The 16,703-nt window shown below is 41.8% G+C and overlaps 1 protein-coding gene across 5 annotated transcripts in view; it reads right to left on the bottom strand.

The window, feature by feature from the left end:
* ptgesl (prostaglandin E synthase 2-like) overlaps positions 1 to 16,703 on the bottom strand; it is a 29,728-nt gene that overhangs the window by 6,184 nt on the left and 6,841 nt on the right. For 3 of the 5 annotated variants that reach the window (XM_072565975.1, XM_072565974.1, XM_072565972.1), the window contains exons 2-4: positions 15,180 to 15,377; positions 12,789 to 12,844; positions 217 to 369 (exon numbers count right to left, since the gene is read on the bottom strand). In XM_072565975.1, the coding sequence (XP_072422076.1) occupies positions 217 to 329 (113 nt within the window). In that variant the 5' untranslated portion in view covers positions 330 to 369; positions 12,789 to 12,844; positions 15,180 to 15,377. The remainder of the gene's footprint in view (positions 1 to 216; positions 370 to 12,788; positions 12,845 to 15,179; positions 15,378 to 16,703) is intronic. The other 2 variants (XM_072565976.1, XM_072565973.1) reach the window with 1 other exon arrangement.

The following is a 16,703-nucleotide window of genomic DNA, read 5'->3' as shown; positions in this document are numbered from 1 at the left end:
AGAAGCTCAAAGCTTCAGAGAGAAGTTGGTTAGGAGAGTACCTGAATTATCAAGACTGGAAATAACAAAGGCATATTGGCAAATCCATTCCACTTATTAGATAAGAGGGAACACATTTCATATTTCAGAAGTCTAGCCCAATTGGAACAGGCTGTTTGATTTGATGTTATCTGTAAAACAAAATGATCAATTTAACTACATTCCAGGTTTACATACTTCCTGGCCTCCTTGGTAGGGTAGAATTGATTTTCATCTTGGTCCTCCAGCATCACCCAATACTTGTTGTTGTATTCAACCACCTCCTTCCCGTTCTCGTTTTTGGATTTCATCTCTGGATAGTACGATATCACCTGAGTTAGGTTTCTGTGCCTAAAATTTTTAATAAATAGTGAGTAAACTGTACTGGGAGACAAACCATTGCATTATATAAAATCATGGGATGATTATGGCACAAGAGGCCCATGTCTGTGATAGCGCTTTGCAAAAATGAATCAGTCCCACTGCCCTGCCTTTTCACCATGAACCTAAAAACATATCTTTCATCAGGTGCTTTTGAAAGCCACAATTGTTCCTGCATCCACCACACACACAAGTTGTGAGCCCCAGATCTCAACCACATGCTGTGGAAAATAAAAATTCACGTCACCCCCACATCTTTTACTAACCACATTAAATTGTTTTTTTTTTGGCTATCAATCCATTCTCCCATATGAAAGTTTCTTTCTCTCTGCTGTGTAGAGTCCTCACGATTTTGAACATTCCATCAGATATCCTCTCCATCCTCTCTACCCAAAAGGAAAGCAACCCTTTCAGCTTTTCCAAGTTATCCTTTGGATTCTGGGTAATCCAAGATGGAGGACGGAAAAAATTTGTGGCTGTAAGAGCTGCTCCTTTTTTGAGGTATTTTAGATGTTGGAGTCGATTTCCTCGAATTCTAGGAGCAGTAATTACTGTTTTGTAAGTTCCAAAACGATGCAACAGCTTAAGGGAAAAAATAGATCAAAACAACAGCACTTTTAAAAAAAAGGAGGAAGACAGATAAAGGTAGTGACCACATGGGAAGTGATTCAAACAGAGAAAGAAATCTACACTGCTGTCTGACCCAGTAGTAACCTGCACAGCTATTCGCCCTGCTGTTTGATTTCAAGAATCCCTGGACATCAGAGTTTGTCTAAGAAAAATTGACAAACAATGAAATGCACAGCTGACCTTGGAGAAACCTATATGGAAGAGATCACTGCAAGGGAGCAGCTAAGTGACTTTTTAAAAGTGTAACCTTGTTACTTATTTTATAAAACTACAATAGTGAGTAGAGTGGGTTTTAAAAAAAAATGTTTTATTGAGATCTTTCTCGAGTAAAATTTTAAAAATATTAAACATAGGTGCTAAGTTAGCCTAGAGCAGTGTTTTTCAGAGCAGTAAGTGCTATTTGCTGGGTCTGTAGATAGTTAAGATGCAAAGATGGCCTTCAGTAGAGTGATGTGCTCTTCCTATTGCATGTGGGAGATTAGGGAGAGTTTCCATGTTACTGATGATTATGTCTGCAGGAAGTGTTTTTGGATGCAAGCTCTATCAGGTCACATGGATTGGTTAGAGTGGCAGATACAGGCAATGAGGAATTTACAGAAGCTAGGGGGCTGTGATGGATGGCTGCTGTAAGAAGGAAGAAAAACCGCAGATACAGTCAAGTAGATGGGTTACGACCATCTACCAGGAAAGGTAGGAGAGGGAGCCAGGATGTGGAGGAGTCTCCTGTGGCTATCCCCATCTCAAACAAGTATGCTGTTTTGGAACATGTAGAGGGTGACAGACTCTCAGGGGAATGAAGCATGGGCAGCCAGGTTGCTGGTATAGAGACTGGCTGTAATGTAACAAGGGGTACATCAGGTTCCAAGTGATCGATTGTGATAGGGGACTCTCTAGTCAGAGGCACAGACTGACATTTCTGCACCTGACAGCAAGAAATCAGAATGGTATGTTGCCTCCCTGGTGCCAGGATCAATGATATCTCAGAGAAGGTGCAAAATGTTCTCAAAGGGAGTGGGGCCAGAAGGAGGTTGTTGTACATATTGGAACTAATGACATAGGATAGAAAATAGGGAGTTCGGCAGGAATTTAAAAAGGTTCTTGGGGCTAGTAATATCTGGATTACTCCCAGTGCCAGTAGATAGTGAGGGGAGGAATAGGAGGATAGAGCAGATGAATGTGTGCTGAAAATGTGTTGCTGGAAAAGCGCAGAAATGTCGATTCTCCTGTTCCTTGGATGCTGCCTGACCTGCTGCGCTTTTCCAGCAACACATTTTCAGCTCTGATCTCCAGCATCTGCAGTCCTCACTTTCTCTCAGATGAATGTGTGGCCAAGGTGCTGGTGCAGGGGAGAAGGATTGACATTCTTGGATCATCGGGTAGAAGTGACTTGTATAAGAAGGACTGATTGCACTTGAATTGGAAGGCGACTAATATACTGGGGAGGAGATTTGCTAGAGCTGCTCAGGAGGATTAAACTAGTAACGGCAGGGTTGGGGGAGACCCAGGGAGATAATGAGGGAAGACATCAGTCTGAGACTGTACTTTTAGGGAAAGGAGCAACTCAAACAGTCAGGAGCAAAGCAAAAAAAGAGGTAGGATCGAGAAATTAAACTGCATTTATCTCAATGCAAGAGGCCTAACAGATGAAGATAAGGCAGATGAATTCAGGGCATGGTTGGGAACATTAGACTGGGATATCATAGAATCCCTACAGTTTGGAAACAGGCCCTTTGGCCCAACAAGTCCACATTGATCCTTTGAAAAGTAACCCACCCAGCCCCATTCCCCTACCCTATATTTACTCTTGACTAATACACCTAACCTACACATTCCTGAACACAATGGGCAATTTAGCATGGCCAATTCACCGAAAAACTGCACATCTTTGGACTGTGGGAGGAAACCGGAGCACCCGGAGGAAACCTACGCAGGCACAGGGAGAATGTGCGTACACCACACAGACCGTCGTCTATGGCTGGAATTGAACCTACATCTCTGGTTCTGTGAGGCAGCAGTGCTAACCACTGAGCCACCATGCCACCTCATATCAACTACAGAGACGTAGCTCAGGGATGGGCAGCACTGGCAGCTTAATGTTCCATGGTATAGATTCTTTAGGAAGGATGGCGCAGGGGGTGTGGGGGTGCAAGAGAGGAAGAGGAGTGGCATTTCTGATTAGGGATAACATTAGAACATAGAACAGTACAGTACAGAACAGACCCTTCAGCCCACAATGTTGTACCGACCATTGATCCTCATGTAAGGTAAACCTAATGTACAAACCCTCAAATTTCTGTGACCATATGCATGTCCAGCAGTCTCTTAAATATCCCCAATGACCTCGCTTCCACAACTGCTGCTGGCAATGCATTCCATGCTCTCTCAACTCTCTGCGTAAAGAACCCGCCTCTGACATCCCCTCTATATTTTCCGCCAAACAGCTTAAAACTATGACCCCTCATGTTAACAATTTCTGCCCTGGGAAAAAGTCTCTGGCTATCAACTCTATCTATGCCTCTCATTATCTTGTACACCACAATTAGGTCCCCTCTCTTCCTTCTTTTTTCCAATGAAAAAAGTCCGAGCTCAGTCAACCGCTCTTCCTAAGATAAGCCCTCCATTCCAGGCAGCATCCTGGTAAACCTCCTCTGAACCCTCTCCAAAGCATCCACATCTTTTCTATAATAGGGCAACCAGAACTGGACACAAGACTCCAAGTGCAGTCTAACCAAAGTTTTACAGAGCTGCAACAAGATCTCATGGGTCTTAAACTCAATCCCCCTGTTAATGAAAGCCAAAACACCATATGCTTTCTTAACAACCCTGTCCACCTGGGTGGCAATTTTAAGGAATCTATGTACCTGCACACCAAGATCCCACTGTTCCGCCACACTGCCAAGAATCTTGTCTTTAATCCTGTACTCAACTTTCAAGTTTGACCTTCCAAAATGCATCACTTCACATTTATCCAGGTTGAACTCCATCTGCCACCTCTCAGCCCATCTCTGCATCCTGTCAATGTCACGCTGCAGCCTACAACAGTCCTCTATACTGTCAACGACACCTCCAACCTTTGTGTCGTCTGCAAACTTGCTAAACCATCCTTCAATCTCCTCATCCAAGTCATTAATAAAATCTACAAAAGAGTAGAGGCCCAAGAACAGAGCCCTGTGGAACACCACTCACCACTGACTTCCAGGCAGAATATTTTCCTTCCACTACCACTCGCTGTCTTCTAACGACCAGCCAATTCTGTATCCAGACAGCTAAAATTCCCTGTATCCCATTCCTCCTGACCTTCTGAACAAGCCTACCATGGGGAACCTTATCAAATGCCTTGCTGAAGTCCATATACACCACATCACCACTCTACCTTCATCAACCACTTGTCTAGTAAGATCCTCAAAAGAACTCAATAAGATTTGCGAGGCATGACCTGCCCCTCACAAAACCTTGCTGACTGCATTTAATCAAGCCATGCTCTTCCAGATGGTCATAAATCCTATGCCTCAGAATCCTTTCTAACACCTTGCAGACGACAGGTGTGAGACTGACTGGTCTGTAATTGCCAGGGATTTCCCTATTTCCTTTCTTGAAGAGAGGAATTATATTTGCCTCCCTCCAGGTCTCAGGTACCACTCCGGTGGAGAGCGAGGATACAAAGATCTTCATAAGCGACGAAGCAATCACATTTCTCGCTTCCCAAAGCGGCCGATGACAAATCTGGTCTGGCCCTGGCAACTTGTTAATCTTAATGTTTGTCAAAATTTTCAGCACATCAGCTTCCTCAATCTCTATCTGTTCCAGCATGCTTACCTGCTCCTCAATGGTTTCATTCACTACAAGGTCCTTTTCTTTAGTAAAGACAGAAGCAAAAAACTCATTTAGGGCTTTCCCTATCTCCTTGGACTCTATACACAAGTTCCCTATGCTATCCCTAATCGGCCCTACTCTTTGTTTGATCATTCTCTTATTCCTCACATACGTGTAAAATGCCTTTGGATTCTCCCTAATCCTTCCTGCCAGGCCTTTTTCATGCCACCTCCTGGCTCTCTTCAGACCATTTTTGAGCTCCTTCCTCGCCTACCTGTAATCCTCTAGAGCTGAGCAAGACCCTTGCTTCCCCCACCTTACATAAGCTGCCTTCTTTCTTTTGACGAGAAGCTCCTCTGCTCTCATCATCCAAGGTTCCTTTATCTTACCCCATCTTGCCTGTCTCAGAGGAACACATTTATGCATCACTCGCAACAACTGTTCCTTAAACAGTCTCCACATGTCTATAGTGCCCTTTCCATGTAGCAATTGCTCCCAGTCCATGCTTCACAACTAGGGAGGATATTCCTGGGAATATGTCCAGGGAAGTTATTTGGGTGGAGAAATAAAAAAAAAGGGATGAACACCTTATTGGGATTCTACTATAGGTCCCCCCAATAGTCAGCAGAAAATTGAGAAACAAATTTGTAAGGAGATCTCAGTTATTTGTAAGAATAATAGGATGGTTATGGTAGGGGATTTCAAATTTTCCAAACAGAATGGGACTGCCATAGTGTTAAAGCTTGGATGTAGAGGAATTTGTTAAGCATGCACAATAAAAATTTCTGATTCAGTATGTGGATGTACTTCTAGAACAGGTGCAAAACCCAACCTACTCTTGGGAAATAAGGCAGAGCAGATGACTGAGGCGTCAATGAGGGAGCACTTGGGGGCCAGAGACCATAGTTCTATTAGTATTAAAATAGTAATGGAAAAAGTATAGACCGGATCTAAAAATTTAAATTGGAAGAAGGCCAATTTTGACGGTACTAGGCAAGAACTTCTAAAAGTTGATTGGGGGTAGGTGTTTGCAGGTAAGGGATGACTGGAAAATGAAAAGCCTTAAAAAAAAGAACAAAGAACATTCCAGCGCAGAAACAGGCCCTTCGGCACTCCAAGCTTGTGCCGATCCAGATCCTCTATCTAAATCTGCCATCTATTTTCTAAGGTTCTGTATCCCTTTGCTCCCTACCCATTCATGTATCTGTCTCGATAGATCTTAAATGATGCTATCATTCCATCCCCTACCACCTCCAGTGGCAACGCATTCTAGGCACCCACTACCCTCTAAAAAATTTTCCACGTATATCTTCCCTAACTTTTCCCCTCTCACTTTGAATTCATGACCCCCAGTAATTGAGTCCTCCATTCTGGGAAAAAGTTTCTTACTATCCACCCTGTCTACATCGTTCATGATAATGTAGGCCTCAATTAGGTCCCCCCTCAACCGTCTTATTTCCAATGAAAATAATCCTAATCTACTCAACCTCTCCTCTTTGCTATAACCCTCAATACCAGGCAACATCCTGGTGAACCTCTCGGCACCCTCTCCAAAATATTCACATCGTTTTGGTAATATGGTGACCAGAACAGTACGCAGTATTCCAAGTGTGGCCAAATCAAGGTCTTATACAATTGTAACATTACCTAGCAACTTGTACTCTATACCCCATCTGATGAAGGAAAACATGCCATATACCTTCTTGACTACTCTACTGACCTGCTTTGCCACCTTCAGGGAACAATGGACCTGAACACCCAGATCTCTCTGTACAATTTTCTCCAGGACTTTTCCATTTACTGTATAATTCGCTCTGGAATTGCATCTTCCATAATGCATCACCTCACATTCGTCCGGATTGAACTCCGCCTGCCATTTCTCGGCTCAACTCTCCAATCTATCTATATTCTGTTGTACTGTCTGACAGTTCCCTTCACTATTTGCTCCTCCACCAATCTTCATGTCATCTGCAAACTTGCTAATGAGGCAACCTACACCTTTCTCCAAATCATTTATGTATATCACAAACAGAGGTCCCAGTACGGATCCCTGTGGGACACCCCTGGTCACAGGTCTCCATTTTGAGAAGCTCCTTTTCTCTACTACTCTCTGTCTCCTGTTGCCAATCAGTTCTCTATCCATCTAATAATGAGAATCCAGAGACAGTATGTTCCTGTTAGGGTGAAGGGCAAGGCTAGTAGGTGTAGGGAATGCTGGATGACTAGAGAAATTGAGGTTTCAGTCAAGGAAAAGAAGGAAGCATACATCGGGTCTAGACAAACTTAAAAACCACACAACACCAGGTTATAGTCCAACAGGTTTATTTGGAAGTAAAAGCTTTCAGAGTGCTGTTCTTTGATCAGGTAGCAACCTGACAAAGGAGCAGCGTGCCGAAAGCTAGTACTTCTAAATAAACCTTTTGGATTATGACCTGGTGTTGTGTGATTTTTAACTTTGTCCACCCCAGTCCAACACTGGCATCTCCACATCAGGTATAGATAGCAGAGATGGAGTGAATCCTTAGAAGACTTGAGGCAATAGGAGGAGTATACTTAAGGAAATCAGGAGGGCAAAAAGGGGACATTAGATAGCTTTGGCATATAGAGTTAAGGAGAATTCAAAGGAATTTTATAAATACATAAGGACAAAACGGTTACCTTGAAAATAGAGCCCCTTAGAGATCAGCAAGGCCACCTATACTGTATGTGGAGATAGGGGAGATACGGAACGAGTATTTTGCAGCAATGTTGACTGTGGAAAAAGATATGGAAGGTATGAATGTGGGAAAGTAGATAGCGACATCTGAAAATGTCCATATTCGGGAGATGGTGGTGCTGGATGGCTTAAAGTGCCTAAAGGTGGATAAATCCCCAAGACCTAATCAGGAGAACCCTAGAAGTCTGTGGGAAGTAGGGAAGCAATTGCTGTGCCCCTTGCTGAGATATTTGTATCTTTGTTAAACACAGGTGAGATGCCGGAAAACCGGAGGTTGGCTAACGTTGTGCCACTATTTGAGGTGATAAGGAAAAACTGGGGAACTATAGACCAGTGAGCCGGACGTTGGCAGTGGGCAAGTTGTTGGAGGGAATCCGAGGGACAAGATTTGCATTGGAAAGGCAAAGACTGCTTAGGGATAGTCAACACAGCTTTCTGCGTGGGAAATAGTGTCTCACTAGCTTGACTGAGTTTTTTGAAGAAGTAACAAAGAAGATTGACGAGGGCAGAGGGGTGGAGGTGATCTCTGTGGACTTCAGTAAGGTGTTTGACAAGGTTCGTCATGATAGACTGGTTAACAAGGTTAGATCACATGGAATACAGGGAGAACTAGCCATTTGGATATAGAACTGGCTTGAAGTTAGAAGACATAAGATGGTGGTGGAAGGCTGCTTTTCAGACTGGAGGCCTGTGACCAATGGTGTGCCACAAGGATCAGTGCTGGGTCCACTGCTCTTCATTTATGTAAATGATTTGGATATGAACATAAGAGGTATGGTTAATAAGTTTGCAGATGACACCAAATTTAGCAGTGTAGTGGACAGCAAAGAAGGTTACCTCAGAGTAAAATGAGATCTTGATCAGATAGGCCAATGGGCAGAGGAGTGGCAGATGGAGTTTAGTTTAGATAAATACTGCATTTTGGAAAATCAAATCAAAGCAAGACTTATACATTTAATGGTAAGATCCTGGGGAGTGTTGCTGAACAAAAGAGACCTCGGAGTGCAGGTTCATAGCTCCTTGTGAATGGAGTCACTGGTAGATAGGATAGTGAAGGCGACATTTGGTATGCTTGCCTTTATTGGTCAGTGCATTGGGTATAGGAGTTGGGAGGTCATGTTGTGGCTGTCCAGGACATAGGCGAGGCTGAATAGGCTCTGGCTATTTTCCCTGGAGTGTCGGAGGCAGAGGGGTGATCTTATAGAGGTTTATAAAATCACAAGGGGCATGGATAGGATAAACAGACAAGGGGAGTCCAAAACTAGAGGGTATGGTTTAAGGTGAGAGCAGAAAGATTTCAAAGAGACCCAAGGGGCAACATTTTCCACACGGAGGGTGGTGTGTGTGTGTATGGAATGAGCTGCCAGAGGAACTCCTGGAGGCTGGTACAACTACAACATTTAAAAGGCGTCTGGATGGATATATGAATAGGGAGGGTTTGGAGGGATATGGGCTAAATGCTGGCAAATGGGACTAGATTTATTTAGGTTAATGGACAAGTTGGAGCAAAGGGTCTCTTTCAATGCTGTACATCCCTTGACTCTGTAACTGAAGTCCCTCACTCCTGGAATAATTTTATTCCTTTATCTTTTTTGTGCACCTTTCCAAAGCATTAATGTCCTTCCTGATCTGTTGCCATCAGCGTTCCCCTTACATTCAAGGATGACATTTACTCATGGTCACAAGTCACTCCTCTGGGTCTGTATGTGGCTTTAAAGGTTAATCCTAAACTCCTGTACCTTCTGGCACAGGTCAACCCACAGGTAGTGGAAACTGGAGAGTATACTTCCAGAATGGACACAATCTTCCTGATGAAGGGCTTTTGCCCGAAATGTTGATTCTCCTGTTCCTCGGATGCTGCCTGACCTGCTGTGTTTTTCCAGCACCACACTCTCGACAATCCTCCAGAGCCAAACCAGTACTTTTGAAAAGTTCACCATGATTTGCTTGATGTTTTAAAAATCCTGTCTCAAGTTACAAAGCTCAGTACCTTGTTGCCTTTTTAACTATTTTTTTCCCAACTGTCCTGTCACCTTTAATAAAAACTGCAGATGTTGGAAATCAGGAACAAAAGCAGAAATTGCAAAGGAAGCTCAGCAGGTCTGGCAGCATCTGTGGAGAGAAATCAGAGTTATCGTGACCTTTCCTCAGAACTACCAACTTCAATGGTTTATGCACATATCCCCAGGTCTCGCTCCTCCTGCAGTTCATTCAGAAATGGACCCTTTATGTTATAATTCCTCTCCTCATTCTTCCTACCAAAATGTACCACTTTGCACTTCTCTGGGCCCATTACACCAGCCTGTATCCTTCTTGAGGTTGAACACTATCTTTTTCACAGTTTACAATACTTCCAAAATCCATTTTGTAGATTTCTGCTCACAAACATGTAAAACAGTTCTAGCATTTACAATAACAATGCTTTCAAAGAGCAGTACGAGAGAGTTTTCACATGGCTGATTGACACCAGTAGTCACGCATCCATCCGGTTCATGAGCAGTGTGTATCATGAAGGTAAGGGGTGGGTAAAGAGAAGAGGCGAATTGAAGTAGGCTATCCTTTCCAGAGAATTGGTGAGGTAATTCACGAGGAACCTCAGGTGACTCTAGGCCTACTCTAGTGGGCTCACACATTAATGTGGGCACAAGGATAGATTCCTTCTGCTCTGCTTGAGCTAGTTTTTCTTTGGTGCAATGTGTCTGAAATTGACCAAAACAGTGTAAAAGACCCTGGACTTTTAAGTGCAAATTGCATCCAGCACAATTTAGATATCCACAATCTTTTACATTAGCTTAGAAAGCAATTTGTTCAAAGCTATCCTGCCCACAAAATTGGCCATACCGCCACTCTAACTGAATTAATTAGTGTTTTTTTTTAATTCACTTATACTAGATGGGCATTGCTGGCTGGCTGGCATTTATTGCCTGTCCCTAGCTGCCCTTGAACTGAATAGTTTGCTAGGCCATTTCAGACAGTGACTGAGAGTCAACCACGTTGCTGGATTCACATTAGGCCAGACCAGGTGAGGATGGCAGATTTCCTTCCTTGAAGGACATTAGTGAACCAGATAAGTTGTTATGACAATCGGCAAAGGTTTCATGGTCAGTAGATTCTTAATTCCAGATTTTGTTTATTGAATTCAAATTCCATCATCTGCCGTTCAAATCCAGAACATTAGCTGAGCTTCTGAATTAATGATCTAGCGATAATCCACTAGGCTATAGTGGTTGTAATGAGGTCAGCCAAATGAACCTCATAGAATACGAGTTCTCTGATTGGAACAGACTAACAGCTCCAATCAGAGAATGCTGGCTGACTAATACAAACAGGAGTGTCAGATATTCTGTTCACTCAGAGCTGGATTAGCGTCAAGGACTCTGTGTGTAAATGAAGGGTGACTTAGTAACAGGATTTTAGCCTCTGAGTTCTTTTTTAAAAACAGAGGCCATGGTCTAGCACTTTCTGTTTTTGTTTCAAATTTCCAGCATCTTCCATTCCTATTGTTTATTTTCATTTGCTAGTCATACGGAGGGACAGAGGGAGGTGCGTATATAGGAGGAGTTGCCAAAGGAAGTGGTGGAGGCTGGTACAATTACAACATTTAAAAGACATCTGGATGGGGATATGAATTGGAAGGGTTTAGAGGGATGTGGGCTAAGTGCTGGCAAATGGGATGAGATCAATTTAGGATATCTGGTCAGCAGAGATGTGCTGGACTGAAGAGTCTGTTCCTGTGCTGTACATCTCTTTGATCCTATGTCCCTAAATGATTTTCTTTGCAAATTATTTAAAAATACATTCAAAAGCTCTAAAAAGCTTGGTTATATAGTATTTGTGCTAAAAGGAATCAGCTTAATTTGTACAACCTTTCTGAAGACCTATAAATAAGTACAATTAGTATAAATTAATAGTACTAGGTGATGCCTGGTGTTGTTAATTAGTTTTGTCAATTGCTTTGCTAATTAGTTTATTGTTTATGCTAATTGCACTAGTTTATAGGTCCTACAGAAAGGTTGTACAAATTAAGCAGATTCCTTTTGGCACAGGTCGTATCTTTTTAAAGCTTTTGAACAGAACTGAACTGTAATTTACAAAAAAAAACTGATTTCTGTGCCCCAATATAACTGGCAAGCAAAAATAAACACTAAGAATGGAAATACGAAACAAAAGTAGAAGTGCTGGAGAAACACAGACCTTAATAGAGAGAAAACAGAGTTTATGTTTAGAGTCCAGTGACCCTTCAACAGAACTGAAGTTAGCTGGGGAAGGGTGGAATTTTTGCTGATGACATGGTGGGGTTGGGGAAGCTCGCGAATAGAGTACAAGACGACTATCCTTCTGCACACTGCACGAATAGCACACCAATCAGCTGCAAGTTGAAATGCAAGAAGGGAAAAAAAAATCTCAATTTCCATGGGCAATTGCATTGGCCTATAGGCCAAAGCTAGGTTGCTATGCTAGCCTCTGAATCGATAGATCTGCATGGTTCGCAAACTAATATACTTCAGCACCAGAGCCCGACTTTATCTCATTCCTATTATTGCAAAGAAAAAGCAAGTCCTTATAACTTTTGGGGGTTTTCAGAACCAGTGGACTGGGGTGCTTAGGAAATGGATATAAAATAGCTGTGTTTATGATATTGCAAGTGTGAGAGATAGAATAGATGGTAATGTGTTTTAAGTACTTGGAGGAGGAGGTGGGAGCAATAACAGAAGAGTAGTGTGTGAGAGGGAAAAATAGATTGGATACAGGTCTCGAAATTACTGAAGCAGTGTGTAGGTGTGTGTGTGAACGCATGTGTGTTGTAAGTATGTAAGTGTACACATGTGGAAGTGGATGTGTTGGTGTAAAAGGTTTAAAGTGTGGCACCTGCAACCATCAACATCTGGGACACAGAAGGAAAATAAAATTAATGTTTCTGGAAAAACCGACAGTGATTTTTGGAGTTCAAATCTAGTGGTGGGGTGGCGGGGAATGGGGTTTGGCAGGGTGGAATAAACAACAAGTAAAAATATCAGCTTTATAACTGGACAATAAAAGGTGATCTCAAGCAAAACGGAGCAAATCTAGAAATAAAATGAATGCCTAGTGGGGAAAACAGGCATTCTTTTGAAAAATGTAAAAGGCAGAACTACAAAGATTTGATTCTAAAGAGAATCTAAGTTGCACAAAGCAAAAGCTTTCAGAAATAAAACATCTAAATGATTGGTAGTAACCACATCAGAATTACCTTGACAGTAAATATGTCTTTATAGCACTGATGATAACTGAGGAATCATTGATTTGCTGGAAATAAAAAGAAAAGAAAATTAAATCCGTTAAAATCTACTTACCTTTCATTTAAATTTATTATTCAATCCAATATCTTTACTTCAACACATTCATTTCATTTACTTCTCTAAAAATATTCATCAGAAATTCAATGACAAGAGAAGTGGGAAATCAGGTGAAGAGTAAGTGACGATAGAGGGAGAAAAGAGGCAGAGGAAGAATAGGGAGACAGAGGAGAGGTGGTGGGGGAGGAACAAAGAAAGAGAGAGAACAAAAAATGGATAATACTTTACCATACCTTACAAATACCCCAAAATTTTATTATGTGAAATTAAATATTCTGAAATCTAAGTTGATAGATGTGGCAGCTTTCTGTACAAAGCAAGATTCCATACTGAGCTCATTGATTGACTGCTGGAAAGGACTGGGAAAAGTGTGCTGCACCAAGAATTTCACATGATCTTAAACAGTACTTGAACTGTGCCAGCAGCTGATAATTTAAACTGTAAAGGGGAAGACAGCATCCGGTGCAATGCAGCACTCCCTCACAAGTGTCATCCAAAATTATGTGGCTTCAGTCATCGTCCTGAAAGGATTCAAGTGCATTTCCAGATCCTGAAGTCACTGTCTAACTTTTAACTTCCTAGTTGGTGTCACTAATGTGAAAAATAGAAAACACTTCTCAATTCATGTCACTAATTTGGAAATAGAAAACTAAATTTTATAGTTGCGATAAAGGATCGGGGAGATAACTTTTTATTACACAGTATGTTGTCATGATCTGGAATGCACTGTCTGAATGGCTGGTGTAGGCAGATTCAAGAGTAACTGTCAAAAGGGAATTGAATAATTACTTTAAAAAGAACAACATGCAGTGTTATGGGGAATGAGCCAGGGAATGGGACCTGCTGGATATGAAGTGTTGGCACAGACATGGTGATTGAATGGCCTCTTCAGTTCTTTACATTTCTATGATATGAAGTTCAGTTGAGCAACTATATATAGATATTGTTGACAGCTCATTACCATGAGATACGGTAGCGTAACAGCTTAAATATGAGGCACGCAACACTGAATATTAGGAAAGACAGACAGATTTGCATTTTGTAGCAGCAATTTCAGATGTCCCAAAAATACTTTGCAAGTGATGAAGTACTTTTGAAGCATAGTCACCGTTGTAGTGCAAGGAACACAGCAAGATCCAACAATAAACATGAGAAAATGATCTTTCTTTCAGGCATGTTGATTAAGGGATAAATATTGAAGAAGGATTTTAGAGAACCTCTCCTCGCTCTTCTTCAAATAGAATCTTGAGATCCTTTAATGGCTACACGTGAGAGAGCAGACAGGGCCTTTTTTTAAATAACACATCTGAAAAATACCACCTCAGATGACACAGGTCTCACTAAACTGCATTGGGAGAATCAGTTTAGATTGTTATACTCAAATGTACGAACTGGGGCTTGAACACACAACCTACTAACTCAGAGGCAAGAGGACTACCCACTGTGCAAAGACTATTGTAAAGGAAAATCAAATTACATGCCATCCCCATCAAGTTCTGGCCTACATGTTCCACTCGTCTCACAATGATAATAATTAGCACTCCTTGGAAAAGACCCCTAACTCCCAACAATTCATGGCAGACCACTGCACCCAAAAAGTGAAAATATTCTAATATTAATTCATGCCGTGAAGACACTATGGCTTTGAGAGGTGTATTTTACCCTGTTTTATTTTTGTGAAGAAAGTTTGAGACGTTGATGTTAAGCAATGTGCTTCAAAGTCAACAAACAGCTTGTGAGGCCTTGGGTTTTTAAAAAAAGTTGGAACAATAGAAGCAGCCTGGATGGCTGGGTCAAGCTCCCACAGAGCCAGGCTTGTTTTTTTTTTGTTTTAGCCTTACAGTAGCAGTTGCTGGGTCTTGAAGCTGGATGTGGAAGCTCTTATTCCTCTTTCTGTTACAGCCAATAGCTGGGGTTCTCTTCCTGCTGCTAGAATTGCATCTGAGACACAATCTATTTTACTGAATTTATCTTGGCCAAGGGTGTATTTATGGGATGTTACTATATTAAAATGGTTAATTAGTGCGAGTTAAGCATTTCAATAGAGTTACAGTTAAGCCAATTCTTTCCTTTTGTTTTTGTCAGTATTTTAATTATAGTGTATAAATAAAATCTATTTGGTTTCCAACCTGGTAGCTTGACCAAACGAATTGCATCCGGAACACAACAGCTTACACTTAACTTTAAAATAACAAAAAGTTAGGGTCTCAACTATTTTCCTTATATATTTTGAAAGAGTTGGTCTGTCCAAATAATGCTGTGTATTTATTTTTGTGCAAACTCACCACTTTCTCTCCATCATCCCCGATCAGAATCGGAACTTTTCGGTAGTTGGAAAACTTGATCTCCTTCCGCAGGACTGGGTTGACTTCTACAATTTCATAAGGCAGCGAGTGGAAATCAAGGAACGCGCGAACTTTGCTGCAGAACGGACAGGTCTTATACTGGTACAGCGTGAGTGACAGGCCAGCACTGGGAGTCTGCTGCAAAGCAAACGCACAGATGGAAAAGAGGGTTTCAACTAAAGTGCGAGAACTGAGCCACACCATCAACCCCTGTCCCAAACAACTAATAGTATCACTAATACAGAGGATCCAGTTACCACCCCATTACTAATTGTGGGAGCTTATCTGGGACAAATGACGACCACGTATCCTATAATACAACTACAATGACACTTCATGTTGTGAATGGTGCTACATAAATACAGATACTACTTTCTTTTAGAATTCCAGTTGAATTAAATTTCACGCATTTATTTTAAGGATTGGCCCAAGCAGCACAATGTTTTTGTTTTGAGGTTGCCTGTATGTATCTGACCAGGGTGCAATGAAGAAAATAGAAACAGGAGTAGGTCATTTGGCCCCTTATGTCTGCTCTGTCATCCATCAGGATCATGACTAATCATCCAACTCAATAACCTGTTTCTGCTTTCCCCATGATATCCTTTAATCCTTTTAGCTACAAGTACTATATCCAACTCCTTCTTGAAATGATAGTGTTTTCGCCTAGACTGCTTTCTGTAGCAACAAATTACATAAGCTCCCCACTCTTTGGGTGAAGACATTTCTCCTCATCTCAATCCTAGATGGCCTATTCTGCGTCCTTAGACTGTGACCTCTGGTTCTGGACTCTGCTGTCATCAGGTACATCCTTCTTGTACATCAGGTACCTGCCTGTCGTCCCGTTTCCCTATCCCCGTATCTGTCGGAGCAAACACTCAGGCACAGTACGGCTTTACCTCCTTCATCTTTATTCCGGGCCCTGGAGGGAGAGAGAACGATCGCCCATGTGCACAGAGAGATAGAGTTCTTGGTCCTCTCCTGAACAGCAGATTCTTAAGGAATTATATAGTCACTTAAAGGGAGCAGCATCCAAATAAGGCAACATCTATATTGATTGGGTGACCGTTACAATCAGCGATCACCAACAGTAAAGATTAAGCCATCTGGCATTATACAATGGATGTTCTTAACCTTATTAACTGGTATTACATAGTGGATGCTTTTCACCTCATTAACCCACTATCCTTGCCTCCAGCACCTCATTGTTTACTGTAAGTTTGTACCTGGTGAAAGCCATGCTACCTGAGTGTTTGTTACGCAACCCAAAACTTAACTCTTTCCCTACCTGCTCATACCTTATACACATTCTTATTCCCTCCTTTTATCATTTCATGATAACCACAGAGATGGCACTACCAGTTTTCATAAGACTCTCAGCCAGTATTTAAGCAAGTTATTGACACACAGCATATAATCATTATAACATGAAAAATTACTAGTCTGTGCAGTAAGAAAAATTTTAGG

Source organism: Chiloscyllium punctatum, chromosome 49 (genome assembly GCF_047496795.1).
Source record: "Chiloscyllium punctatum isolate Juve2018m chromosome 49, sChiPun1.3, whole genome shotgun sequence".
Taxonomy (NCBI): Eukaryota; Metazoa; Chordata; class Chondrichthyes; order Orectolobiformes; family Hemiscylliidae; genus Chiloscyllium; species Chiloscyllium punctatum.
This window is presented reverse-complemented; position numbering and strand designations above follow the sequence as displayed.